This window comes from Bombus bifarius, unplaced genomic scaffold, assembly GCF_011952205.1.
Source record: "Bombus bifarius isolate JDL3187 unplaced genomic scaffold, Bbif_JDL3187 scf7180000009243, whole genome shotgun sequence".
NCBI classification, from domain to species: Eukaryota; Metazoa; Arthropoda; class Insecta; order Hymenoptera; family Apidae; genus Bombus; species Bombus bifarius.
This window is the reverse complement of record NW_022884989.1, coordinates 743,959-771,390: the sequence shown is the minus strand read 5'-3', so window position 1 is coordinate 771,390 and position 27,432 is coordinate 743,959. Positions and strand designations below refer to the sequence as shown.

General features: G+C 34.6%; 3 protein-coding genes and 1 long non-coding RNA gene across 4 annotated transcripts; 1 reads left to right on the top strand and 3 right to left on the bottom strand.

Moving 5' to 3' along the window:
- Positions 1-8,391: 8,391 nt before the first annotated feature.
- On the bottom strand, positions 8,392-12,575 carry LOC117214858 (UDP-glucuronosyltransferase 2B15-like). Its single transcript, XM_033461236.1, has 5 exons — positions 11,998-12,575; positions 9,984-10,351; positions 9,406-9,625; positions 9,098-9,317; positions 8,392-8,680 (listed from the first exon to the last, which is right to left on the bottom strand). Exons 1-5 carry the CDS (start codon positions 12,476-12,478, stop codon positions 8,392-8,394), a joined length of 1,578 nt encoding a protein of 525 aa, XP_033317127.1. The 5' UTR covers positions 12,479-12,575.
- LOC117214863 lies at positions 12,508-27,072 on the top strand. Its single transcript, XR_004488957.1, has 2 exons — positions 12,508-12,588; positions 26,376-27,072. It is a non-coding gene; the product is annotated as an uncharacterized LOC117214863 (long non-coding RNA).
- On the bottom strand, positions 15,035-19,091 carry LOC117214853 (UDP-glucuronosyltransferase 2B33-like). Its single transcript, XM_033461231.1, has 5 exons — positions 18,596-19,091; positions 16,648-17,015; positions 16,080-16,299; positions 15,772-15,991; positions 15,035-15,338 (listed from the first exon to the last, which is right to left on the bottom strand). The coding sequence occupies exons 1-5, from the start codon at positions 19,074-19,076 to the stop codon at positions 15,050-15,052; spliced, it is 1,578 nt and encodes a 525-aa protein (XP_033317122.1). The 5' UTR covers positions 19,077-19,091; the 3' UTR covers positions 15,035-15,049.
- On the bottom strand, positions 20,895-25,770 carry LOC117214860 (UDP-glucuronosyltransferase 2B7-like). The gene is made up of 5 exons (XM_033461238.1): positions 25,261-25,770; positions 23,114-23,484; positions 22,539-22,758; positions 22,231-22,450; positions 20,895-21,690 (listed from the first exon to the last, which is right to left on the bottom strand). The coding sequence occupies exons 1-5, from the start codon at positions 25,739-25,741 to the stop codon at positions 21,402-21,404; spliced, it is 1,581 nt and encodes a 526-aa protein (XP_033317129.1). The 5' UTR covers positions 25,742-25,770; the 3' UTR covers positions 20,895-21,401.
- Positions 27,073-27,432: the final 360 nt, after the last annotated feature.

Here is a 27,432-nt window from a genome sequence, read left to right as displayed (position 1 = left end):
ACGCATCGTTCTCTGCTTAATGCAGTTGCTTTCCAGTAATTATCTTATAACATCGTACATGTAACTTTCAAGATTTCGTACGTTGAACATCGTACAAAACAATCGAATGGAGGTGTATGTTGTATATAAATGAGGTGAAAAAATACATACCTATTTACATTCACGGTCAAATAAATATAGGTTTGACGTTAGTTTGGTAAAACGGAATTGGTTATTAGATTTTAAATTTGCTTATCGTGCTCTTCGCTCGTTGTTTTTATTTAGTTTGTCAAGCCTTCGACGTTGTAACTATAATCATCATCAGTATACATATTAGATTATATTAATAAAAGGATTAAATTGTTATTAGTGATAAAGGGATTAATAACATTGTTATAAATATTTCTTCAATGTTTATTGATAATCGTATAACTCAATACACCTATTTAAATCTTCTATATAATTCGACCTTAGTCTTAACAAAGTTTAGTACTCCTGAAGATATGTTCTTATTTCTACCTTACATTTCGTATCGTGTCATTTGCGTTTACTTTTGGCAGTCCATTCCCCTTTTATAAATAACATGATAAACCTGTAGTTTCGTACAATCGCGATATCCACTTTCAACGCGAGGTTTCTCTTTCTGGTTTTCGAGGGGTCATGCAAACAGGAAAGAGTGTAATGGTGTACGCGCGACGTCAAAAAATCGAGCGGAATAAACTCAGGCGAACCTGAAGCCGGCTGGATATTCTCAAGGAAATCTTTGTTCCCCAGAGTAAATATCACGTTTACGTATAATATATGCAGAGAGACCGAAAATCTGTGCTCTGGAATCCCATGAGAGGGATTAGCTATCGTTTATCCGGGAAGGAGTAAATTCAGAGAATTCAGGCCCGCGAGAAGTACCGCTATATCCGGTTAATTTTATTAAGGTAGAATTAGACGATGAAAAAGCAAGGATAAATGTTTCTGGAAATAGGCTAACGAAATTGCAGACCGACAAAAATAAAGAGGAATTACGCGAAAGAAAGAGAAATATGCCAGAAAGAATGGTAGACAGGAAAATGAAAAGAGATTATCGCGTTAAATATTCCACGCGTCTATGTTAATCCTTTTTGTAACATTGGCGGCATCAGTTTTTCCTAGTCTTTAACGATGTGAGCAGTTTTCATTTTTCATACAAGCATGAGTCTCTCGTTTACAGTTCTTGGCGGCATAAAATTCTGGTTATTTCGTGAAATAAACTTTATGTAGAATTCCCTCAGTCGACCCTATCTACACCAGACTATATACATATATAATAATAATGTCAATATGGAAATGACTAGGTTATCATCTTCTTTCTTTTTCTTACTTTCTTTTTTCGAGGGACCCATTAGCCCGAACTAATGGGATATGTGGGGCTAGCGAGATGTTAATTCCGACCCACTAAAAAGCTCCTCCTTATACCTTTCGTAAATGGTTATCATCCTCCCCCGACACTACTAACGCACTACAGTTTATTATCCATCGTGCTATTATCTATCCTAATGTCAACATTTTGTTCTTGAATCAATTACGATGGCTGAAGGAAAAAGATATCTTTTTTTTTATTTATTTATTAAAATTACAATCAATTCTCGCGTTGAGAAAGGGAAAAGATATGAAGGAAAAAGATGTACATAAGTGATCAGAAGATTAGAATTATTATCGATAGTAAAATACAGATTTACTGGTGATGTAGAAATGTAAACTGCTTGATTTATTACCAATTATCAAGATTACAGCTCAGCGGTTTGTTTATTTTTTTCTTAAAAGTCTAACTTTCAAATGAAAAATTTTGCTGTTACGTCATCACATAACTCTTTTCGCTATTATCTGATATATGTTGTTTACATTTAACAATGTGTATATATAAATATTGTTATGTCGGGCAACACTCTACCTAGACCACCACCGCGGGCAAGATGGGAACCAGATGTCCGTTCATCCTTACTGCGTACCCTCAATAGTCTTAAGGACCTGAGGTGTAAAAGTGTTGTCCGTGATAATTGTTGCGCTGGCTGTAGATGTCGTTGATAGGGTACTGTTGTTTTTCTTCTAATCTAAATGCGTGAAAGAAAAATCGGACTCCGGTGGCCGGGATTCGAACCCGGGTTCCGAACGTTCGTAACCTAAGGCGCCAACCACTGCGCTGCCGTCGTCCGACACTAGTTAGTGTCGAGTGGTGGTGTATTTGCTGTTGAGTGCTGCCACAGACCCATCATAAACCTCAGGAATTTTCTAGCCAAGGTCCTTCAGACTGAACAAATATCTTTTTTCTAAATCGTTTTCTGTAGATTATTGTATACTACAGCTTGACACGGGAAAGTTAGTTTCTCTCACGTACGATGCTTCCCACTAACAACTTTCTATCGAGGGCGGCTAAGATCCTTCCTAGTCCACCAACTTTCGTTTATCCAATCAGAAACAATGTCTACTGCCCTCACTTTCCTAACCAAAATTGTCATCAACAAATCCGATGGTCCCGTGCGCTAGACACACCCATCGCTAGCTTTCCTCCGACGCAGCATCGTCACTGTACTTTACTTGTTCTTCATCGTTAGAATAGTCAACATGTCATTACCGGGTTACTATCCTTAAATCAATCACTTACTTAACTTATACATACGCCTCAGTGTAACTCTTAAGTGTTGGAAATATAAACTTTATAACCCTGTTAATCGCAGCGTTATACCACCTCAACCACCCTATTATCTCAACGGAAATCAGGGGATCGATCTATTCGCGGCGTCGATTATTGTAATCGTAACGGGAATTTACGACTCCCGTTGACGTGTTTCCTCGCGATTGGTCGAAAATACAAATATACATATATATCTACACACGTAAGTAATAACACGTGGTATTGTTTATGCCTGATGTTTCCTCATACCTATATATATGCATATTACGTGTCTTTTGTATGTAATAACCACAAACTAAATTATTGACTATTAATGATATATTAATAGTCAATTATGATAAGTCATAATTATATGATAAGAGTATGACGAAAGTATTTGTGTTTTACTATTCTACGTATCTTCTTCTTCTATCAAAACGCTTCTATTTTATTATTCTTTGCAAAACTCACAGGAACCCAAAAGTTTATTCTTCCAGAATTTGTCACTCACTATACTCTCATCCGAACAATTAAACGCTATAGATAATACAACATTTCTATTGCCCAGAAAATTCACCAGAAATTATGTACCGTTTACAGGGTAACGTATAAATGTTTCCTCTTAATCAGTAAAGTACAAAATAAAAAGGTACTAAGGCTACATGATCGCGTATATTGCAAGAATGTTGTGTAATAATTGTAAGATGCACGTATACAAAAGGGATTCAAATATTGTAATATGTAATAGTACGTAACGAACGTATGACATTAAACATATGAAACTCAAAGTAACACGAAAAATCACTTCAATTCACTTGTTACAAAGTTAGAAATTATTAAAGTCCGAGGCTAATTTGAAAGATTAATATGGGCTATTTTATTTCTATTACAACTCCTCTTATATAGAAATCCATAAATACTCTTAAAGTTCTTACTTCTGAAGGATATTTTTGATTAAATTTTGATGATCTCTCCGTGAACTCTTTCCTTTTATCATCCGCGTAATAGCTCGAGATTTTATGTTTCCACCGTAACAGTCGATAATTCGATTAAAGAAACTAGACGAACGTAACTTTTGAAGTGTATACAATCGAGAAGATACGTATGACAATCGAAGAATATCAGGAAGATTTTCAAGATGTTTCGCAGTGTGTAATTGTAAAAGTTCGTGGCAACGACATACAAAACAATAACGTCGAGAAAATCGTATGAAACAATAGCGAAGCAGTTTCCACTATTCTTGTTTCTTTTTCTTCTTTTCTGTTTATCACTACTCAAGTTGATTCCGATACTTTTCTGACAAACAGTCGTGCGCCATTATCGTTCGGCGACATCGCGATCCTTAAAGGCGTTTGCCTTTGCCTTCGAGAACAATTGGAAGTCGTTCGAGATGCACGGACAGCGCGTTATCAAACACAGAAACAAAGAAGTTTGCTGTAGCGTAGATTGTGCGAGCAGAAAGCGCTCGAAAAGAACGGAAGATGCCATCTTTCATCGAATTCTGATAATCTTTCTCTGATGACTGCGATGAAGAAGTTCGTTAATTACGTTGTAGTTGTTACTACAAGACTACGGTAGTCTTTGCTGTATTATATCTACTTATTGCTTCCGTTAATTATTGTTCCGTGATTTGTTTAATTATAAATATATATTGTCAAGGTTTAAAATTACAGAATTTCTTTTGGTATTTTCTAAGTGTTCTTTCTTGTGATTGTCATTGTATAACTCTAAGTGAATTGACGTAAGACATATGAAGTACATAATGTGACGCTTTTACTTACTGTTTCTTATACAGCAACTAAATACTAGTAGAAACAGAAACACAGAAGTTGCAAAAGTAGGTTAATTACCTACAAAATTACTTCGCTTAATTCGATCACATATATCGTAAAAGGATTTTCGTACTTACGTGTTATGCTATTAATCGCGAAAGCATGATGGAACTGTTTGTTCGTTGGAAAATGCATTTTTAGACAAAAAGGGAACGTTTACTCTGCGACTCTTTTGTTGGAAACGGAACATTACTATCTGTTTGTATGCTGCAAAACATTAAAGTAGGGACATCATAGAACTTCTGAAATCCTCATTACCGAACGTTAATTTGATGCAAAACGTTTAATATTCCTTTAAACTGTACAAGTTTAAAATATTATTTCACCGTATAATATCATCGTATAACATAATTACGTAATATTTTATTGCACAAGCCGAGTCGGAGCATGTGGAAAACTCAGCAGCAGCTGATTTAGCACATTACAATAAAAAGAAAAGTTCGTCTAAACGTATACCCGATATGACCTTGTTTTCGAGTAACAGCTTGTTTCGTGTTGTAATAGTTGTTTATCTATCTTGAGTGACCACTTCCAGCTTCGATAGGATCGTGAGTGCGTCGCATCACAAATTGTCGAACTTGTTCGAACAGCTTACACGGATTTATCGGAAACTTAGGGCTGTCACGTTGACGAAAAGTTTCAACATTATCAACTGACGTTCTATAAACAAGGGGTTTTAAATACTGACGTAAACTCCAACCCAATCCCTTAACTAATAACCGAATAGAGTCAGGTCTGAAGAGCGAGCTAGTCAGGAAATAAGGTCAGCACCATTTTTATCCATTTGCCAGGAAATCGTTCGTCTAAGTAATGTCCAGCATCATAAAATACGTTGCAACTCGAAAACCAGATCATATCGGATGTGTGTTTATATGAACTTCGCTTCTTGTTTTAATGCGCTGAATCAGTCTTTTTATTATATTCAGTCAGTCTATATTATATATAGTCAGTTTTATTATATACAAAGTTTTAGATTCCAAGTCAGAATTTCTCCTTATGCTCATCTCATGTTCAGAATTTATATCAGTCCTTGTCTCCTTTATTTATTCATAGTTTTACGCGTTTATATCTTTATACGTTTATAAATCTAAGAAATTCTGACTTACCCAGCATCAATAACCCTACGAAACCATAAAACATCCAGCATGTATTAGTACGCGCTTCATAAGCTTTCATTGCGTGTTATGATCGCTGGCAAAAACACATGCAATACCCGTGCAGGCCCTCACGAGTCGCCCCATAACCTCGAGGGTCGGTAACGTGGGGGTAGCCACTTGCAGAAGAGGTTTTACCAGTCGTATTGAACTGACCACGATCTTTGCAAGCTCAAAATGTTTAAACCACCAATCTGTGTATTTTTCCCACGCCAAAAATTCTCGTATTGGAGACTATAAGAGCCTCATTTAGAGTAGTTTGGGGTTAGTGTTCATCAATAGTTCTTCACCAGTCCTGCGATACTAGACCCATTGTCAACTCAGAAACATTCACATCAACCACACTCAGTTTTGTACTCACTAGTAAATATCACAATTCTTTATACTTGCAAATGATCCTCGCCATCCTTTTTCTTACGGGCTAATTACATTTAGTAGCCTCTTATTTTACTGGCAAATACTTGTCAGCCCATCATTGCATCGGCAAATAATCCTTGCTGCTCCATCTCTCGAGCCTAGTGTCTTGGACACCCTCTATATTCGTTCATTTGAAGAGTCATATTTCTTTTCTGATTGAAGCAAATCAAATTGAATCAAATATAAGAACTTTTTCTATTTATTTATGATATTCGTTACTCTATGTGTAGTAAAAAAGGTTTGATCGATAATATCGATAAGGTAAAAGCTTAAATGCGATAATGAGATGTTTCGCGGAAAATTTAAGGAAAGACTTGAGCGGGAAATGTTAAATCGTTCATAACTAGCTTTCCAATCAAGCGTTCAACTTCACCAATAAATGAAGTTGAGGTTCTTCGAGAGGAACAATCGAGGGACATTACTCTCAGGTACTGGCTCTGGAACAGTTTAAACCGGAAGTTGTGACGGGATAATAGAAGCTTAAAGAAGAAACAAAATGAAACAGAATGGCTCATAGCGGAACATAACGGATCATTTCTCTTTCTGAGAATATTTCTATAGACATTAATTTTAATACGCAAAGATTAAATGTGAACGATTTTGTAATTAACGAATGGAATCTTCTTCCCATATTTCTCACAACCCTACTTTATCAATGTGTTTTATGAATAAGATAAGAAAGATATCATGTGAACATAAATTGTTCGAATTTTTATTAAATAGTTATAGAGATACTACAAAATACTATTCAAGTACAGATTTGTTGTTACTATAAGAGGAATTATTCGAGATACTAGGGTCGAGAGATGTATTTGCTGATAAGGATAATTTGCATGTCAAATAAAAGAGATGGCAAAGATTATTTGCTACCAAGTAAAGGATTACTAGAATAATTAGCTCGTAAGATAAATGATGGCAAGGATCACTTGCTGGTATAAAAATTATGATATGTATTAGAAATATGAAATATTTATTTAAATTTTCTATATAATAAAACGTGCAGGATACATGTGCGTAACAGAAATGTTTCTGTGAAGTATTCTTACTATAAAGATGTGTTATATTATAAAGACGAAATAGATCAGTCATTTTTATCTATCTGTGTGATCTATCTTTTCCATTTGAGATTTTCAAAATATTGTAATTGTGTATTGTAATTTGTATGAATGCCGTTAGTAAATTGTCAAATGTGATTCTGAAATGCAGCGATCGTTTTTCAACGAAGAATATTGATCTTTCTTACCCCTTTTGTAACTGGAATTCCCAAGCTCCTGTAAGGGAAAATCAAGGGAAATTTCTTTACAGAAAAATATGCCATAAAATATATCAAACAAATAAAATGAAAGACGAACTTTGCAGGGTAATAAATTTAATTCTGCATTTTGTATTTTTATCACAATTTTTTAACAAAGTCTAAAGCGATCTACGCTTATGTAAAATTTCTTCTTTAGTTGTATGTACACAATAAAACGTCAAAGTCTGTAATCCAAACGTAAAGTATTGGAATACAATGATAAAGATAAACAGTGTAAGAACGTTACTAAAGATTATCCTTTCCTTCAATAACTCTACTTTAATTACTACTATATTTATCTTTGGTCTTACTATTTTTTCTACATAATTTTGTTTCAATTAAAGAGAATTTATTTCGAATACCAAAAGCGACGCCTTAGATTTTTTTAAATTCCAATATGAATCACCATAGACGCTTTGTTTCACTTAACGGAACAGTATGTGTAGACTTTTATTGCCTAAGCTGAGATATCTTCGCGAAGAACAGGGACAATTCGATAATCAGATGATTAACATATTGCCAGCAATACTGATGGATCCCTTGTAATAGAAGGTATAAAGTATTTCGTTTTCGTTCCCGATAACGGAAGACGCGCTACAATTAAAAATAGTAAATTAGGAAATAAACGAAACAACTTCAGGAACGCAAGACATATGTATAAATATATCTATATATATCAATACTTTAACACCTCACACTTTGACATGCCTATGATTTCAATGCAATTTCAGCTTGCGGTATCTCATTCACCGAGAGAAAAGCGATCATATCATGGATTAATGATAATTTAGACTAAACTTGACGCTTCGTCAAAAAATCTCAATCAAGAGGTTAACAATGTATAAATGGGATTTCAATTTTAATCGAACTTTTTTATATTTGAAAGATATTTCGTGCCAGAATCGTTAGTCTTGTGACCAGAGTAACTCGGAAATTACAAAACGCGAGATGATCATTTCCATAACGAAACTAGATAAAATTCATTTGTTGAAATGAGATGTTGAACAATTGCGTCACGTGGACTGAATTGTACTATAAGTACCTCTCTTCAATTAATTGCGTCATAAATACTTAGCTTATCTTTTGCTTTTCAGTTGATTTGATATTCTTATGAATGTAGACGAGAATCTTGGCAATTAAATGAAGGGTAGTAGAAGCGATCAAGAAAATTACGATCGTTAAAAACACTACTATATCCATATCGCAACGTTGATACCAAGGCTGAAAAGCTAGACTACTGCGAAGATGAGGGGCGCCTTTCGTTCGTATAACGTACTCTGTCCACCAAGCGAGATTCTCTACCGGGTCGTACGGTGTATCCCGAACGACATTTCGGATGTAAAGTATCCTTTCTTTGTACCTGAAAACAAGCATAATAAGTTCAGCCGATAATCACAATAGTACATTATCATCGACCAATATCATTGAAACATTTACTAGAATAATCTAGTAGCTAAAAAGATTTCAAAATTTCATTCTATTAATTCCTTTCCCATTTGGAATACTTTTCAATATGAAAATAACTTGATTGCCTTCCTTTCGTTATTGGTATGAATCTACAATCTCGACCAACTTACAGAAATAATACTTTAGAACACAGGAAACTTTATTCCAAAAATTCTGATTAATTGGGATCCAAACAAATTTTTTCAAAAGGATCGTGTGATTACAAAAACGAATACTCTGAAACTCGTCCGTCACTTTTAAAGATTAGGCAGTTCTAGTGTCGAACTCTCAAAAATAGCACAATTATAACAGAAAGTCAGTTTATACTTACTTTTTGTTAGTTATAAGCTCTGTAATAGCATTTTCAAGTTCATCTTTCTTAAGGGTTGTAATTTCCAAATATTTGCCAATGCCCAAAGCTTCCATTCTGGCTACTTGATAATCTTGATCGGCCAAAATTGCGAAACCAAGAACTGGTACTCCATAGTGGACGGTCTCCTCGCTGCTCTGCAGGCCTCCTTGATAAATGAACAGCTTAATGTTCGGATGAGCTGTGGGTTAATATGATTCGTTAGATCATTTTTCATCGAGGAGTAGTATCTGCGATGTGTAAATATTTTATTGAGAATAAGATCATACCGAGAATGCTTTGTTGTGGTAGCCATTTTCCGATGTAAACATTATCAGGTTTCCCGGGAAAATCCTCCTCGAATTTCCAGACAACTCTATACGGTAACTTGGCGAACACATCGCAGAACATGCGTCGGATCTCCAGTGGTAAAGTTGCACTTTTTGCGTTACTACCAAGACTGAAGTAGATGAACCCATTTGTAGCACCATCCAGAAATGCTTGTAAGTCCTGTGACAAAATAGAACATCCTGATGAAAGACACGTGTGTGTAAAAGGGTAGATTTTACATAAAAAATAATAACTAAGGGGAAGTTAGTTCTGTTACAATTCATGAGTTTTGTAATGCCGGTATAGAAAAATTTATGAGTTAATTAACAATTAAAAAACTTGAACAATATTAAAAAGAACTAGAGCTACCTAATGCATGTTACCCAATTCGTCATATCGTTGCATACTACAGTTTCGCTGTTATCCTTCCTATCCAATTTATAATTTTACTAAACGTACGAGTAATAAAATTGTATTTGTGCTAGATAAATCCTTATTTAATATACACATAAATTTTATGTTATTATATAAACCCTACCTTAGGCAGAGCTTTCGGAATTCTTTCTATGTGGGAAGCCGTAAACGTGATCATGTTCGCAAGTTTCGGTCGAGCCGGTGTCATAACGTCTGCCTGATTGACAAAAAGCATGCTAACGTTCTTCAATAAGTCCAGCAATGGTGGCAGAGGCCCAAAATATTCCTCTGCCAATTTCTGATGTTGTGGAACCATCTCATGATAGATGTAGTAGATGGTACGCCACATGGTGACGAAATTGCACAGTCTCTTGAAGAACGATAGATTCGTACCCGTGTTGTCTTCCATTTCCCACGTGTACTCGTGAGAAGGTAGGATCAATCCACCAAGAGCGTGTTCGTTAAAGCCAACCAATCCTAATGAACTTAACCCTACGGTCATGCAAAATGTAATGAGGGTTGATTTAATCTATTAATCAAATCACTCCTTATCTAAACGTTTCTATAATTATTATCTTATAACATGTAGAATATATGATATACTTGATTTTTTATAGAAATAGATCCAGGTATTAAAATATAGATCTATAAATAAAGGAATTCTGCTTCTCAAACTGTTACAAATCTGATTGATTTATTGCACGCTAATTTATTAGCCGGGAAAAATAAATAATTCACTAACAATATTATAGTTTGTCTATTTAGATATCTTTTATCTTTGCATGTAGTTCCATTTTTGTTAAAACCAAATTGAATCATACATTTACAAGCACTAAAACTGACGTAATTGAAATAGATTTCTTTCCATCATTAAATTTTGAGTTCACGATTGCAGAAATTTTTGGATGGGGGATGACACGGTTAACAAGTTAAAATGAGATTTTCTATAAACATAAAGCGTGTACGGTGGAAGGCCGTTGCCTACGTGACAGCGCAACATCTGAATTGCATTAAATAGCCACCGATATGTCCACCTCACTTACATGTAATCTTATCGAAATGTGTTACTTACATAGTCTAATTATTTCAAATTTTCAAACTATTAATTTAAGTAGTTTCAATTTTTACAGTTAGTTCAGTTGATTTAATTTTATACATTTAATTGTTTTATATATAATTATAAATATTGTATATAAAATTTTACGGTCTTGCATTTACGTTAAGCAGTCTGTCAGTATTTCTATGGATGTTATTGCTGCTATAATTATTGTATTCGATAACATTCTCTATTTTTTTAAATGATATCTGATATTGGAGCGTTGACATTGAAAAATATCGATGGTATTACCATTCGTTCCTAATTAACTGCTTATACATATAGTTAATGAAATTCATGTTGGTTGTTTCTTAGCTTCAAGCTTCTATGTACCTAGTACATTCTCTTCCTGTTTTTTCTATTACCTTCCTCCTTATCGAATAGGTAACAATGCTATTACAGCCGCAATAATAGTAAATTTATAGTACTAGCCGTAATAATAGTAACTTTAATAGTAAATTTCGATACTTCTGCAAAATGAGTGATAGTTTCGAATATTTGGATGTTGTTTCGGTGCCGCTTAGGCATTGCGCTGTTCGGTGGACGACGCTTTATATTGTCGCTTATTGACGCGAACATGTGTTTCAATTTTAACGACCATTTAGAGGTATGTTTCTTCAATTGATTATATTGAAAGTTCCTGACACTCTCATAGAAGATCTGGTGTGCGTGTGCGTGTATATGCCAAGTGCAATTGAGAAAGTAGGTTGCATAAAGTAACGTTCTATTATACTGTTAATGCATGATTCTTTATTAAAACTACTACTATATAACTAAAACCAGTTGAATTTCAATGAAAAATATCTCACATAGAACTAGGATGGTTTCTGCAGCATGATCTGGCAAAATTGGTTCTTTTTAGGAGCATGCAAAGAAGACATATAAAGGTCGTTCAAAGATCATTTTACACATGTCGGAACATTCTACGTCGAAAAGTATTAAGGGGTACGTTCCACGTGCTTCACACTATATATTCGTGATTTTCAAAACGAAATAAAGGTAACGAAACTAATAAATACAAAAATGATTGTTAAAGACGTACCTATTATTGGAATATTGAATCGATGTGCGAAAGCGCAAGTGGATGGCAGGTATAGGAACTCCGTCAGGAAGACGTCGAACGTTGCGTTGCTGTCTGAAGCATACAGCTTCCGCAGTTCTGTAGAATTGAACACAGTTTCTGCAAAAACTTTGCTCATAGGCAACATTTCTTCTTCGATAAAATAGGTCCAGCGTTTTCCCTCAAACCGCATTTGAACAAAATCTAATTTCTTTATGATTCCGTAAGATTGGCTAATATCGATTTGCGTAAAATTCGGTGATTTGATATTTGGTATAGGGTCCGACGTGGCTAGCACAACTTCGTGACCTCGTTTGTGTAGTTCTAGCCATAATTGTCGGTACGGTATTTGATGACTGTAGGATGGTGTCGGAACGATGGCAAGAATCTTGTAACATTCCGACTGCTTCGCGATGCACAAGACGCACAGAACGAACAACAGACTAGAGAGGTGGTGCTTCATATTCGTCGTATCGAGAGAAACTGAAGCTGATCCCGCTTACGGGTCTATTAAAAGGGACATCTCCAAGCTATCGTCATATTACGCAATTTATCATTGATGATACGATATCGGTATTTACTGCTATTTTAAAATAGTATCCGTTATCTCTAAATTACCGTCGCATACTGCTACTACTATTAACTATTGCTATATATAATTGCAATGTACGTGTGCGCGATGGATATGTTGTTTCGGCGTCTACGTTCTAATATATCATATCAAACGTATCATATAGACCTTAGCAGCGATTATTAAATTACAGATTTGTATTAATATTTGTTTAGTATATTATATATTATACGACATATTTGTCACAATTTCATATGTTACACAATTTAATGCATTGTGTTTGTACAAATCGATAGAACACAGTAATTCGAGGATTTGTAAAAAATTGTTTACAATCCGTAATGCGGATATATACATGACTATTTTTGACAGTAATCGTGAAAAATATAAGCTTCTTGCTGCCTATAGCGTCCACCATTATTTGTTTGCTTTTTCTATAGAAAATACAATACGGATTAGAAACACGAGAAAGTGTGCTAAATATTACGATAAAAAGAACCCTTGTATGAATGTAATAGCGAGATAGAAAATCAATTGTAAGAATAGAATCTCTATCTCCATGTCATGTAATATAACATTGCATAACCATGTTGCAATCATACAACTCGCTATCATATTTAGTACATAATGCTATTTCATCGATCAAATGGCAACTGCAGAAATCACTTATTAACATAAAAGGACCAAGTCAGCAAATAATAAACATCACGAAAAAGATTATTAGAAATATACAGTTGCATTCTATTACCGGTTTACAGTATTAAAATGTTAACGCAGACTACTATTATAGTGTTGTCATAAATCCATATGCAAAGCTTCGTATGCAACAGGCTTTAATGCACGTTCACTTTTATCATAAACGCTCATAACGGAACATAACGGATCTCTTCCATTTCTGAGGATATTTCTGTCCATATTAATTTTAATACGCAAAAATTAAATATGAACAATATTTTAATTAATGATTGGAATTTTACCACTATATTTTTTATAACGATACTTTATCAATGTTTTATGAATAGAATATGAAGATATCATGTGAATACAAATCGTTCGAAGCTTTGCTAAGTACTTGTAACAATACTACAAAATTCTTTTCAGGTACATATCTTTTGTTATTATAGGAGAAATTGTTCGAAATGCCAGGCTAGAGAGATATAACTTCAAAGATTATTTGCCATCCGAGCGGCAAGCTGACAAGTATTTGCCAGTTAAATAAAGTGCTTGACAAAGATAACTTGCCATCAAGTAAAAGTTCTGATAAGGATTATTTGTTCGTGAGATAAAAGGAATGGCAACGATTATTTGTTTTCAAATAAAGGGATACTGCAATAATTACTCGTAAGATAAATGATGGTAAGGATGAGTTGCAGATATAAGAATTGTGGTATTTATTAGAAATATGTAACATTTATTAAAATTTTGTATATAATAAAACGTGCTGGATGTCTGTGCGTAACAGAAATGTTTACTATAAAATATGCTTACGATAAAGATGTATTATAATATAAAGAATATATTTCGAAAAACTACATAACGTCTTCGATTTTTAAAAATTCTAATATCAGTTACCATTGACGTTTTGGACGCTTAACGGACAATTTTATTGGATAACCTGAGACAACTAAGCGGAGAACAGGGACTATCTGATAATCAGATGAATAACCCTTTCATTACGAACATCGCCTATAGACGACGTCCGCGCGATGATCTGTGTGTACGAGCGTCGCTAATAGACGACGTCCGCCGGATACCACTTAAGCATGAGCTCCGCGCAACATATGAACGCTTTCCGTCACAGTGCTCCGTTCAGTACCGGGCACGGCGGCCCGTACGGCGGTATCACTCCGACGGAGCACACTGCCGTAACGAAAGAGTTAAAAATATTGCCAACGATACTGAATGTTCCCTTGTAATATAACGTTTAAAGCATTTCGTTTTCGTTCCCGATAACAAAAGACGCATTACAGTTAAAGACAATAAATTCGGAAACAAACGAAATAACTTCAGGAACGCGACAGACAGATGTATAAATATATCTATATATATCAATACTTGAACACCCGACACTTTGACATGCCTATGATTTCAATGCAATTTCTTTGCATCTCATTTGCTTGCGCTATCTCATTCACCGAGAGAAAAGCGATGATATCATGGATTAATGATAATTTAGACTAAACTTGACGCTTCGTCAAAAAATCTCAATCAAGAGGTTAACAATATATAAATGGGATTTCAATTTTATTCGAACTTTTTTTTATATTTGGAAGATTGTTCGTGCCAGAATGGTTAGTCTTTTGCCCAGAGTAACTCGCCAATTACAAAACGCGAGATGATCATTTCCTTAACGAAACTATTATAGGTAAAATTCATTCGTTGAAATGAAATGTTAAACAATTGCGTCACTTGGACTGAATTGTGCTATAAGTACCACTCTTCAATTAATTGCGTCAGAAATACTTAGCGTGTCTTTTGCTTCTCGGTTGATTTCATTTTCTTATGAATGTAGACAACAATCTTGGAAATTAAATAAAACGTAATTGAAGCGATCAAGAAAATTGTGATCGTTAAGAACACTACAATGTCCATATCGTAACGTTGATACCAAGGCTGAAAAGCTAGACTGCTGCGAAGATGAGGGGCGCCTTTCGTTCGTATCACGTACTCTGTCCACCAAGCGAGATTCTCTACCGGGTCGTACGGTATATCCTGAACAACATTTCGGATGTAAAGCATCCTTTCTTTGTACCTGAAAACAAGCATAATAAGTTCAGCCGAAAATCACAATAGTACATTATCATCGACCAATATCATTTGATTTACTAGAATTTGAAAGATTTACTAGAATAATTTAGTAGCTAAGAAGATTTCAAAATTCCATTCTATTAATTCCTTTTCCATTTGGAATACTTTTCAATATGAAAATAACTTGATTGCCTTCCTTTCGTTATTGGTATGAATCTACAATCTCGACCAACTTACAGAAATAATACTTTAGAACACAGGAAACTTTATTCCAAAAATTCTGATTAGTTGGGATACAAACAAATTTTTCCAAAAGGATCGTGTGATTACAAAAACGAATACTCTGAAACTCGTCCGTCACTTTTAAAGATTAGGTAGTTCTAGTGTCAAAATCTCAAAAATAGCACAATTATAACAGGAAGTCAGTTTATACTTACTTTTTGTTAGTTATAAGCTCTGTAATAGCATTTTCAAGTTCATCTTTCTTAAGGGTTGTAATTTCCAAATATTTTCCAATGCCCAGAGCTTCCATTCTGGCTACTTGATAATCTTGATCGGCCAAAATCGCGAAACCAAGAACTGGTACCCCGTAGTGGACGGCCTCTTCGCTGCTCTGCAGGCCTCCTTGATAAATGAACAGCTTAATGTTCGGATGAGCTGCGGGTTGGTATGATTCGTTAGACCTTTTATAATCGAGGAATAGTATCTACGATGTATATATATTTCGTAGAGAATAAAATCATACCGAGAATAGTTTGTTGTGGTAGCCATTTTCCGATGTAAACATTATCAGGTTTCCCGGGAAAATCCTCCTCGAATTTCCAGACAACTCTGTAAGGCAACTTGGTGAACACATCGCAGAACACCCGTCGGATCTCCAGTGGTAAACTTGCACTTCTTGCGTTACTACCAAGACTAAAGTAGATGAACCCATTTGTGGCGCCATCCAGAAATGCTTGTAAGTCCTATGACAAAAAAAAATACCCTCATCGAAAGACACGTGTGTGTAAAAATTGCGTTACGTTAAAGGTATTAACGAAAAAGAAATTAGTGATATTATTATTTAGGGCCTTTGTAATGCTTATTTAGCAAAATTTATAACTTAATTAACAGTTAAAAATCATCGATGATTGTAGAAGAGGTGGAACCTCATATGCAATTTACCCAAGTTATCGTTCAGTCTCAGACTACAATTTTGCCTTCCTATACCTTATGATTCTACTACACATACAAGTGATAAAATTATATTTGTACCAGATAAACCCGTATTTAATAAATAAATGAATCATTTTATGTCATTGTATAAACCTCACCTTATGCAGGGGAGTCAGCTTCTTTTGTATGTGGGATGATGTATACGTGATTATGTTCGGAAGTTTCGGTCGAGCCGCTATCATAACATCGGCCTGATTGATGAAAAGCAAGCTAACGTTCTTCAATACGTCTAGCATTGGTGGTAGAGGCCCAAAATATTTCTCGGCTAGTTTCTGTTGGTCAGGAATGAGCGCATAGTAGTGGTAATATATGTAATACCACATGTTAACGAAATTGCGCAGTCTCTTCAAGAACGGTAGATTCGTACCCGTGTTGTCTTCCATTTCCCACGTGTACTCGTGAGAAGGGAGAACCAATCCACCAAGAGCGTGTTCGTTAAAGCCAGCCAATCCTAATGAACTTATCCCTACGGTCATGCAAAATGTAATGGGGGTTGATTATAATCTATTAATCAAATCACTCCTTATCTAAACGTTTCTATAATTATTATCTAATAACACTTAGAATATATGATATGTTTGATTTTTAATAGAAATAGATCCAGGTATTAAAATATAGATCTATAAATAAAGGAATTCTGCTTCTCAAACTGTTACAAATCTGATTGATTTATTGCACGCTAATTTATTAGCCGGGAAAAATAAATAATTCACTAACAATATTATAGTTTGTCTATTTAGATATCTTTTATCTTTGCATGTAGTTCCATTTTTGTTAAAACCAAATTGAATCATACATTTACAAGCACTAAAACTGACATAATTGAAATAGATTTCTTTCCATCATTAAATTTTGTGTTCACGATTGCAGAAATTTTTGGATGGGGGATGACACGGTTAACAAGTTAAAATGAGATTTTCATAAAGCGTGTACGGTGGAAGGCCGTTGCCTACGTGACAGCGCAACATCTGAATTGCATTAAATAGCCACCGATATGTCCACCTCACTTACATGTAATCTTATCGAAATGTGTTACTTACATAGTCTAATTATTTCAAATTTTCAAACTATTAATTTAAGTAGTTTCAATTTTTACAGTTAGTTCAGTTGATTTAATTTTATACATTTAATTGTTTTATATATAATTATAAATATTGTATATAAAATTTTACGGTCTTGCATTTACGTTAAAAATTTTATCAGTTTTTCTATGGGTGTTATCGCTTTTATAAATTTTGTATTTCGTTTCCGTGTAACATTTTTTATTTTTCTAAATAGTATCTGACATTGGATCGTTGACATTGGAAAGTATTGATGGTATTGTTATTCGTTCCTAATTAGCTGTTTATATCTGTAGTTTATGAAATACACTTTCTTTCTTTCTTCATTTCAAACTTCAATGTACCCAGTACTTTCTCTTTTTTAATAGAAACATTCGATACTTCTGCAAAATGAGTGATAGTTTCGAATATTTGGATGCTGGTTCGCTGCCGCTTAGGCATCCTGCTGGTAGATGGACGACGCTTAATATTGCGAACGTGTGTTTGAAGTTTAAAGACCGTTTAGAAGATACGTTTTTTCAACGTGTTCTATTACAAGCTGCTCATTCTCTTATATAAAATGTATGCGTGCGTTTGCCAAGTCCAGTTGAAATGGCAGGTTGTATACAGTAGCGCCCATGATCATTCCAATGATACTCGTTTTGTAGTGTACTTTATTTCTATTATACTTTTAATGCACGATTTTTTATTAAAATTATTACCATATAACCAAAACCAGTTCAGTCTCAATAAAGAATGTTCTAGGTAGAACTTGCATGGTTTCGGAAACATAATTCGACGTGATTAATTCATTGCACTAGCATGCGTAGTGGACATATGAAGTCCGTTTGGTGCTATTTTTACATATGTCGATTCTTCTGAATATACTATGTCGCAAGATATTGGATTGTACGTGCTACGTGCTTCACCCTATATATTCCTGATTTTCAAAACGAAATAAAAGTAACAAAGCTAATAAATATAAATATAATTGTTAAAGTCATACCTATTATAGGAACATTGAATCGATGTGCGAAAGCGTAAGTGGCGGGCACGAAAAGGAATTCCGTCAAATAGACATCGAACGTTGCGTTGCTCTCTGGAGCATACAGCTTCCGCAGTTCTGTAGAATTGAGCACCGTTTCCGCAATAACTTTGGTTACAGGCAACATGTTTTCTTTCACAATATCCAGCCAGCGTTTTCCCTCAAATCGCATTTTAACAAAGTCTAAACTCCTTATGATTTCGTAAGATTGGCTAATATCGATTTGCGTAAAATTCGGTGATTTGATATTTGGTATAGGATCCGTCGTGGCTAGCACAACTTCGTGGCCTCGTTTGTGTAGTTCCAGCCATAATCGTCGGTACGGTATTTGATGACTGTAGGATGATGAGGGGACGATAGCTAGAATCTTGTAACATCCCGACTGCTTTGCGATATACAAGACGCACAGAACGAATAACAGACTAGGCAGGTGGTGCTTCATACTCCTGTTGTCGAGACGAATTGAAACAGGTCGCGGTTGTGGGTCTACTAAAAAGTTGGTCTCCAAGTTATCGTCATTTTGCATAATCTATGTAATGATGATACGATATCGGTATATGTTGTGATTTTAAAGTAGTACCCATTTTCCCTGAATTATCGTCTCATATTGCTAGTACTTTTAAATATTGCTACGTGTTATGACAACATATGTTTGGAGGATAAATACGTCATTTTGACGTCTATATCTTAATATATCATATCAAGGAGATCATATAGATCATAACAGAGATTGTCAGTTTACAGATTTGTATATTATATTTGTTTAATATATTATATATTGTACGATATATTTATGAATATTTATCTATACTGTTTATAACTATACTTTATCAATACTAGAAGATGGAAATTCCGCTGGGGGTAGCCATCCACATGTTATTTAGCAATTAAGTTAGAAGAATTTATCAAATGTCCAGCTGGACAAATTGCAAAGTACAAATTAAATAATAATAAAAAAAGTTTATCAATGTGTTTTATGAATAGGGTTCAAAGATATCATGTGAATACAAGTCGTTTGAAGATTTGCTAAGTACTTGTAACTGTCACGTCCCGCGCTGTGCACGCGCCGTAACGTAAACTAAAACTACCAATAGCGCGAGTGAGCGTTTCAATTTGAGATTCAAATAAAATTTAACAATTTGTATAGAAACCAAATTCGAGCCTCATAACCCCCACGAAATAGCCCGTCACATGACGACCCCTTCACGGTAGACCTAATTATAAATAAGCGTAGCGACATAGAAGATAGAGAGATAATTCCTTAGTTCAGAGTAATTAGTTCCTCGGTTCAGTGTGATTAGTTCCTCAGTTCTTGGTGATTAATTCCTTGGTTCTTGGCGATCAGTTCCCCAATTCTTGGCAAGTAATTTCTTTGTTCATAGCGATTAGTTCTCAATTCCTTTAGTTCTTAATTTCTCAGTTCCTTTGCCTTTCAATTCTTTAGTTCCTTGGTTTTTCAGCTCTTAGTTTCTTTAGCTCTTAGATTTTTTGCTCTTAGTTCTTCAGTTCTGTAGTCCTTTAGTTCTTTAGCTTTTAGTTCTTTGTTTCATTAGTTCCCAGTTCTTGTTAGTTTTGTTAATCGACGTGTTTGTATTTGTCAATTTGTAAATTATTGAAAATCAATTAAATTAAAATCTTGTAATTAATAAGAGTGAAAACGTATCGCGAACGATTGTAACTTCGAGTATTCGAAATCTCAACGACAATTCTATCAATACCCAATTAGAATTGGAATAAACATTTGTTTTGGAAAATATTTGTCTAATAATATAATAGGATTAAGCGAATATTTATTTTCACCAACTTTGATCCTCTCCCATGCCAGTACTCCTGCGCGTAGCAGGTTAGCCGAAACGTGGAGTTTAATTGCCAATCGCATTAAACATCAGACAACGCTACCATTTAATCTAAATTCAAAAATTAACGGCAACATAACCAAAACGAATCAAACAAAACCGTAACAGTAACAATACCACGAAATTCTTTTCAGGTACATATCTTTTGTTGGCAAGCTGACAAGCATTTGCCAATAAAAAAAAGTGCTTGACAAAGATCATTCGTCACTAAATGAAAAGTCTGGTAAGCATAATTCTAAGGTTAAGTAGACTGATTATTTGGTAGGAAGTAAAGAGCTACTATAATAATTAGCTCGTAGGGTAAATTATAGCAATAATCACTTGCTGGTATAAAAATTATCATATTTATTAGAAATGCATAATAATTGTTAAAATTTCATGTATAATAAAACGTGCAGGGCAGTTGTGCGTAACAGAAATGTTTGCTATAAAATGTGCTCAATATAAAGATGTACTATAATATAAAGAATCTATTTAGAATAACTACATGACGCATTCGATTTTTCTGTATATCGATATTTTGATACTCCATACTTTGACATTTCTATGGCTTCCATGTAATTTCTCCCTGCGCTGTCTCATTCACCAAGCGAAAAGCAAACTTATCATCCATTGATAATAATATAGAATAAGCCTCACGCTTCCCCAAAAAATCTCAATCAAGACATCAACAATGTATAAATGGGATTTCAATGTTAATCGAACCTTTTTTATATTTGAAAGCCTTTTCGTGCCAGAATCGTTAGTCTCGCGACCAGTAACGCGCCAATGATAAAACGCGGGATGATCATTTCCTTAACGAAACTATTATAGATAAAATTCATTCGTTGAAATGAAATGTTAAACAATTGCGTCACTTGGGCTGCATTGTCCTATACGTACCTCTCTTTAATTAATTACATCATAAATACTTAGCTTATCTTTTGCTTTTCAGTTGATTTGATTTTCTTATGAATGTAGACGAGAATCTTGGCAATTAAATGAAGGGTAGCAGAAGCGATCAAGAAAATTACGATCGTTAAGAACACTACAATGTCCATATCGCAACGTTGATACCAAGGCTGAAAAGCTAGACTACTGCGAAGATGAGGGGCGCCTTTCGTTCGTATCACGTACTCTGTCCACCAAGCGAGATCCTTTACCGCATCGTACGGTGTATCCTGAACGACATTTCGGATGTAAAGTATCCTTTCTTTGTATCTGAAAGCAAGCATAATAAAATCAACCAAAAATCACATCACATAGTACATCATCATCGACCAATATCATAGAAAGATTTACTAGAATAATCTAGTAGCTAAAAGAATTTCAAAATTTCATTCCACTAATTCTTTTCCAATTTTGAATACTTTTCAACATGAAAATGACTTGATTGTTCTCCTTTCTTTATTCAGATAAATCTACAATTTCGACTAACTTATAGTAATAATACTTTAGAACACAGGAAACGTTATTCCAAAAATTCTTATTAGTCGGAAAGGCAATGCAATAACGCATACATACCACGCAGAAATAATTATTATTAAAGTGGTTACGAAAATCGATGTAATAAGTTAGGCATACAGTTTTGCTGTGAATATTTCCATTTCAATGCAAGACAAATAAATTTTTCCGGTAGGCCCTGCATACCTCATGTAGTTAAAAAAACCAATACCTTGAAACCCGTCCGTTATAATTGCACTTGGTAGTTCTAGCGTTAAACAAAAATAGCACAATTACAGGAAGTCAGTTTATACTTACTTCTTGTTAGTTATAAGCTCTGTAATAGTATTTTCAAGTTCATCTTTCTTAAGGGTTGTTATTTCCAAACGTTTTCCAATGCCCAGAGCTTCCATTCTGGCTACTTGAGAATCTTGATCGGCCAAAATCGCGAAACCAAGAACTGGTACTCCGTAGTGGACGGTCTCCTCGCTGCTCTGCAGGCCTCCTTGATAAATGAACAGCTTAATGTTCGGATGAGCTGTGGGTTAATATGATTCGTTAGATCATTTTTCATCGAGGAGTAGTATCTGCGATGTGTAAATATTTTATTGAGAATAAGATCATACCGAGAATAGTTTGTTGTGGGAACCATTTTCCGATGTAAACATTATCAGGTTTCCCGGGAAAATTCTTCTCGAATTTCCAGACAACTCTGTAAGGCAACTTGGCGAACACATCGCAGAGCACGCGTCGAATCTCCAGTGGTAAACTTGTACTTCTTGCGTTACTACCAAGACTAAAGTAGATGAACCCATTTGTGGCGACATCCAGAAATGTTTGTAAGTCCTGTGACAAAATAGAACATCCTGATGAAAGACGCGTCTGTGTAAAAGAGTAGATTGCTGATTAAAAATAATAACTAAGAGGAAGTTAGTTCTATTACTATTCATGAGTTTTGTAATGCCGGTTTAGACAAATTTATAACTTAATTAACAGTTAAAAATCATCTATAATTAGAAGAGGTGGAACCCCGTATGCAATTTACCCAAGTTATCGTTCAGTCTCAAACTCCAATTTTGTTATCAACCTTCCTATACCTTAAGATTCTACCACACATACAAGTGATAAAATTACATTTGTGCCAGATAAATCCGTATTTAATAAATAAATAAATCATTTTATGTCATTGTATAAACCTCACCTTAGACAGGGGAGTCAGCTTCTTTTGTATATGTGAGGATGTAAATGTGATTATGTTCGGAAGTTTCGGCCGAGCCGCTATCATAACATCGGCCTGATTGATAAAAAGCAAGCTAACGTTCTTCAATACGTCTAGCATTGGTGGTAGAGGCCCAAAATATTTCTCGGCCAGTTTCTGTTGGTCAGGAATGAGCGCATGGTAGTAGTAGTAGTATATTGTATACCACATGTAGACGAAATTGCGCAGTCTCTTCAAGAACGGTAAATTCGTACCCGTGTTGTCTTCCATTTCCCACGTGTACTCGTGAGAAGGGAGGACCAATCCACCAAGAGCGTGTTCGTTAAGGGTAATCAACTCTACTGAACTTAACCCTACGGACATGCAAAATGTAACGATGGTTGAGCTTAATCTATTAATCTAATCAACGCTTATCTAAACATTTCCATAATGATTAAATTAAAAATTAATAAAGAGATGTTTATTTTAAATAGAATAATTTTAATTTTTTTCACTATTTGTAGAATATATGATTTGTTTGATTTTTAATTGAAACAGAATCACGTGTTAGAATATAGGAGATATATAAATAAAGAAATTATGTTATCCAACTGTTACGAATCTGATTGATTTATTACACGCTAATTTATTTGCCGCAAAAAATAAATAAATCGCTAATAGTAATGTAGTTTGCCCATTTAGATATCCTTTATTTTTTGCATGTAGTTTCATTTTCGTTAAAACTAAGTTGTATCATACATTTACAAGCACTAAAACTGACGTAATTGAAATAGATTCCTTTTCACCATTAAATTTTGAGTTCATAATTAAAGAAATTTTTGGGTAAGGGCTAATACGGTTAACAAGTTCGTATGAGATTTTCCATAAACATGAAGCGTGCACGGCGGAAGGCCGTCGCCATCGTGACAACACAACGTCTGAATTGCATTAAATAGCCATCAATATGTCCACCTCATTTACGTGTATTCTTATAGAAATGCATCCAGTCAAGCACTTAACGATAAGCGCACAACATCGATATTCCTCCTTATCACCTTGAGAATAACTAAAATGACTTATGTACGTATCTAATTATTTCAATTTTCCAAATTATTAACTCAAGTGGTTTCATTTTTTGCAATTAGCTCAATTGATTTAATTTTATACATTTATTTGTTTTATATATAATTATAAATATTGTATATGAAATTTTATGGTCCTGCACTTACGTTAAACATTCCGTCAGTTTTTCTGTGGGTGTTATCGCTTTTATAAATTTTGTATTTCCTTTCCGTATAACATTTTCTATTTTTCTAACATGGGGTTCTAGTATCTAACATGGGGTCGTTGATATTGGAAAGTATTGATGGTATTACCATTCGTTCCTAATTAACTCTTTATACATATAGTTAATGGAATTCATTTTCGTTCTTTCTTTATTTCAAGCTTCTATGTACCCAATACTTTCTCCTCCTTTTTCTATCAACTTCCTACTCATCGAGTAGGCACAATACTACTGTAGCCATTTCTTTTCTAGTAAATTTTGGTTCTTTTATAAAATGAGTTACAGTTGCGAATAGATTGATGGAGTCCTGGTGTCGCTCTGGCGTTCAGCTCTCAGATGGACAACGCGTATTATTGCGGACGTGTGTTCGAGGTTTCAACTGTTTCGAGGTGTTTTTTCAACGTGTTCTATTACTAGATCCTTATGCCCTCGTAGAAAATCTATGTGCGTATATGCCAAGTCTAATTGAAATGGTAGGTTGCATACAATAACGCCCGTAATCATTCGAATGATACTCGTTTTGTAGTGTACTTTATTTCTATTATACTTTTAATGCACGATTTTTTATTAAAGTTATTACCATGTAACCAAAACCTGTTCAGTCTCAATAAAGAATGTTCTAGGTAGAACTAGCATGGTTTCGGAAACATGATTCGACGTGATTAATTCATTTGCACTAGCATGCGTAGTGGACATATGAAGTCCGTTTGGTGCTATTTTTACATATGTCGATTCTTCTGAATATACTACGTCGCAAGATATTGGATTGTACGTGCTACGTGCTTCACCCTATATATTCCTGATTTTCAAAACGAAATAAAAGTAACAAAGCTAATAAATATAAATATAATTGTTAAAGTCATACCTATTATAGGAACATTGAATCGATGTGCGAAAGCGTAAGTGGCGGGTACGAAAAGGAATTCCGTCAAATAGACATCGAACGTTGCGTTGCTCTCTGGAGCATACAGCTTCCGCAGTTCTCTAGAATTGAGCACCGTTTCCGCAATAACTTTGGTTACAGGCAACATTAATTCTTCCACAATATCCAGCCAACGTTTTCCCTCAAATCGCATTTTAACAAAGTCTAAACTCCTTATGATTTCGTAAGATTGGCTAATATCGATTTGCGTAAAATTCGGTGATTTGATATTTGGTATAGGATCCGTCGTGGCTAGCACAACTTCGTGACCCCGTTTGTGTAGTTCCAGCCATAGTCGTCTGAACGGTATTTGATGACTGTAGGATGGTGAGGGAACGATAGCTAGAATCTTGTAACATCCCGACTGCTTTGCGATGTACAAGACGCACAGAACGAATAACAGACTAGGCAGGTGGTGCTTCATACTCCTGTTGTCGAGACGAATTGAAACAGGTCGCGGTTGTGGGTCTACTAAAAAGTTGGTCTCCAAGTTATCGTCATTTTGCATAATCTATGTAATGATGATACGATATCGGTATATGTTGTGATTTTAAAGTAGTACCCATTTTCCCTGAATTATCGTCTCATATTGCTAGTACTTTTAAATATTGCTACGTGTTATGACAACATATGTTTGGAGGATAAATACGTCATTTTGACGTCTATATCTTAATATATCATATCAAGGAGATCATATAGATCATAACAGAGATTGTCAGTTTACAGATTTGTATATTATATTTGTTTAATATATTATATATTGTACGATATATTCATGAATATTTATCTATACTTCTTATGCTTAACTATACTTAACTATACTTTATCAATACTCGAAGATGGAAATTCCGCTAGGGGTAGCCATCCACATACCATTTAGCAATTTATTAGAAGAATTTAACAAATGCCCAGGTAGACAAATTATGAAGTATAAATTAAATAACAATAAAAAAAGTTTATCAATGTGTTTTATGAATAGGATACAAAGATATCATGTGAATACAAGTCGTTCGAAGATTTGCTAAATACTTGTAACAGTACTACGAAATTCTTTTCAGGTACATATCTTTTGTTACTATAAGAGAAATTGTTCGAAATACCAGGCTAGAGAGATATAACATCAAAGATTATTTGCCATCTGAACGGCAAGTTGACATGCATTTGCCAATAAAAAAAGTGCTTGACAAAGATCATTTGTCACTAAATGAAAAGTCTGATAAGCATAATTCTAAGGTTATGTAGCCTGATTATTTGGTAGGAAGTAAAGAGCTACTATAATAATTAGATCGTAGGGTAAATTATGGCAAGTATCACTTGCTGGTATAAAAATTATCATATTTATTAGAAATGCATAATAATTGTTAAAATTTCATATATAATAAAACGTGCAGGACATTTGTGCGTAACAGAAATATTTGCTATAAAATGTGCTCAATATAAAGATGTACTATAATATAAAGAATCTATTTCGAATAACTACATGACGCATTCGATTTTTATGTATATCGATATTTTGATACTCCATACTTTGACATATCTATGGCTTCGATGTAATTTCTCCCTGCGCTGCCTCATTCACCAAGCGAAAAGCAAACTTATCATCCATTGATAATAATATAGAATAAGCCTGACACTTCCCCAAAAAATCTCAATCAGGACATCAACAATGTATAAATGGGATTTCAATGTTAATTGACCTTTTTTTATATTTGTATTTTTGACCATTCGCGGAGAGACGCAATCGCGAGGAAATACGTCAATGGGAGTCGTAAGTTCCCGTTACGATTATAATAATCAACACCACGAGTTGATCGATGCCGTGATTTCCATTAAGATAATAGAGGTGGTTAAGATAGTATAACGCTGCGATAAACAGGGTTATAAGCTTTATTTTCCAACACTTATGAGGTACACTGTTGAGTATGTATACGTTATGTAAATGATTGATTTAAGAAGGGTAACCCGTTAATGACTTGTTGACTATTCTAACGTTGTAGAATAAGTAAGGTACAGTGACGATGCTGTGTCGGAGAAAAGCTAGCGATGGGTGTGTCTAGCGTACGGGACCATCGGATCGGTTCATGACATTTTTGGTCAGGAAGTGAGGGCAGTATA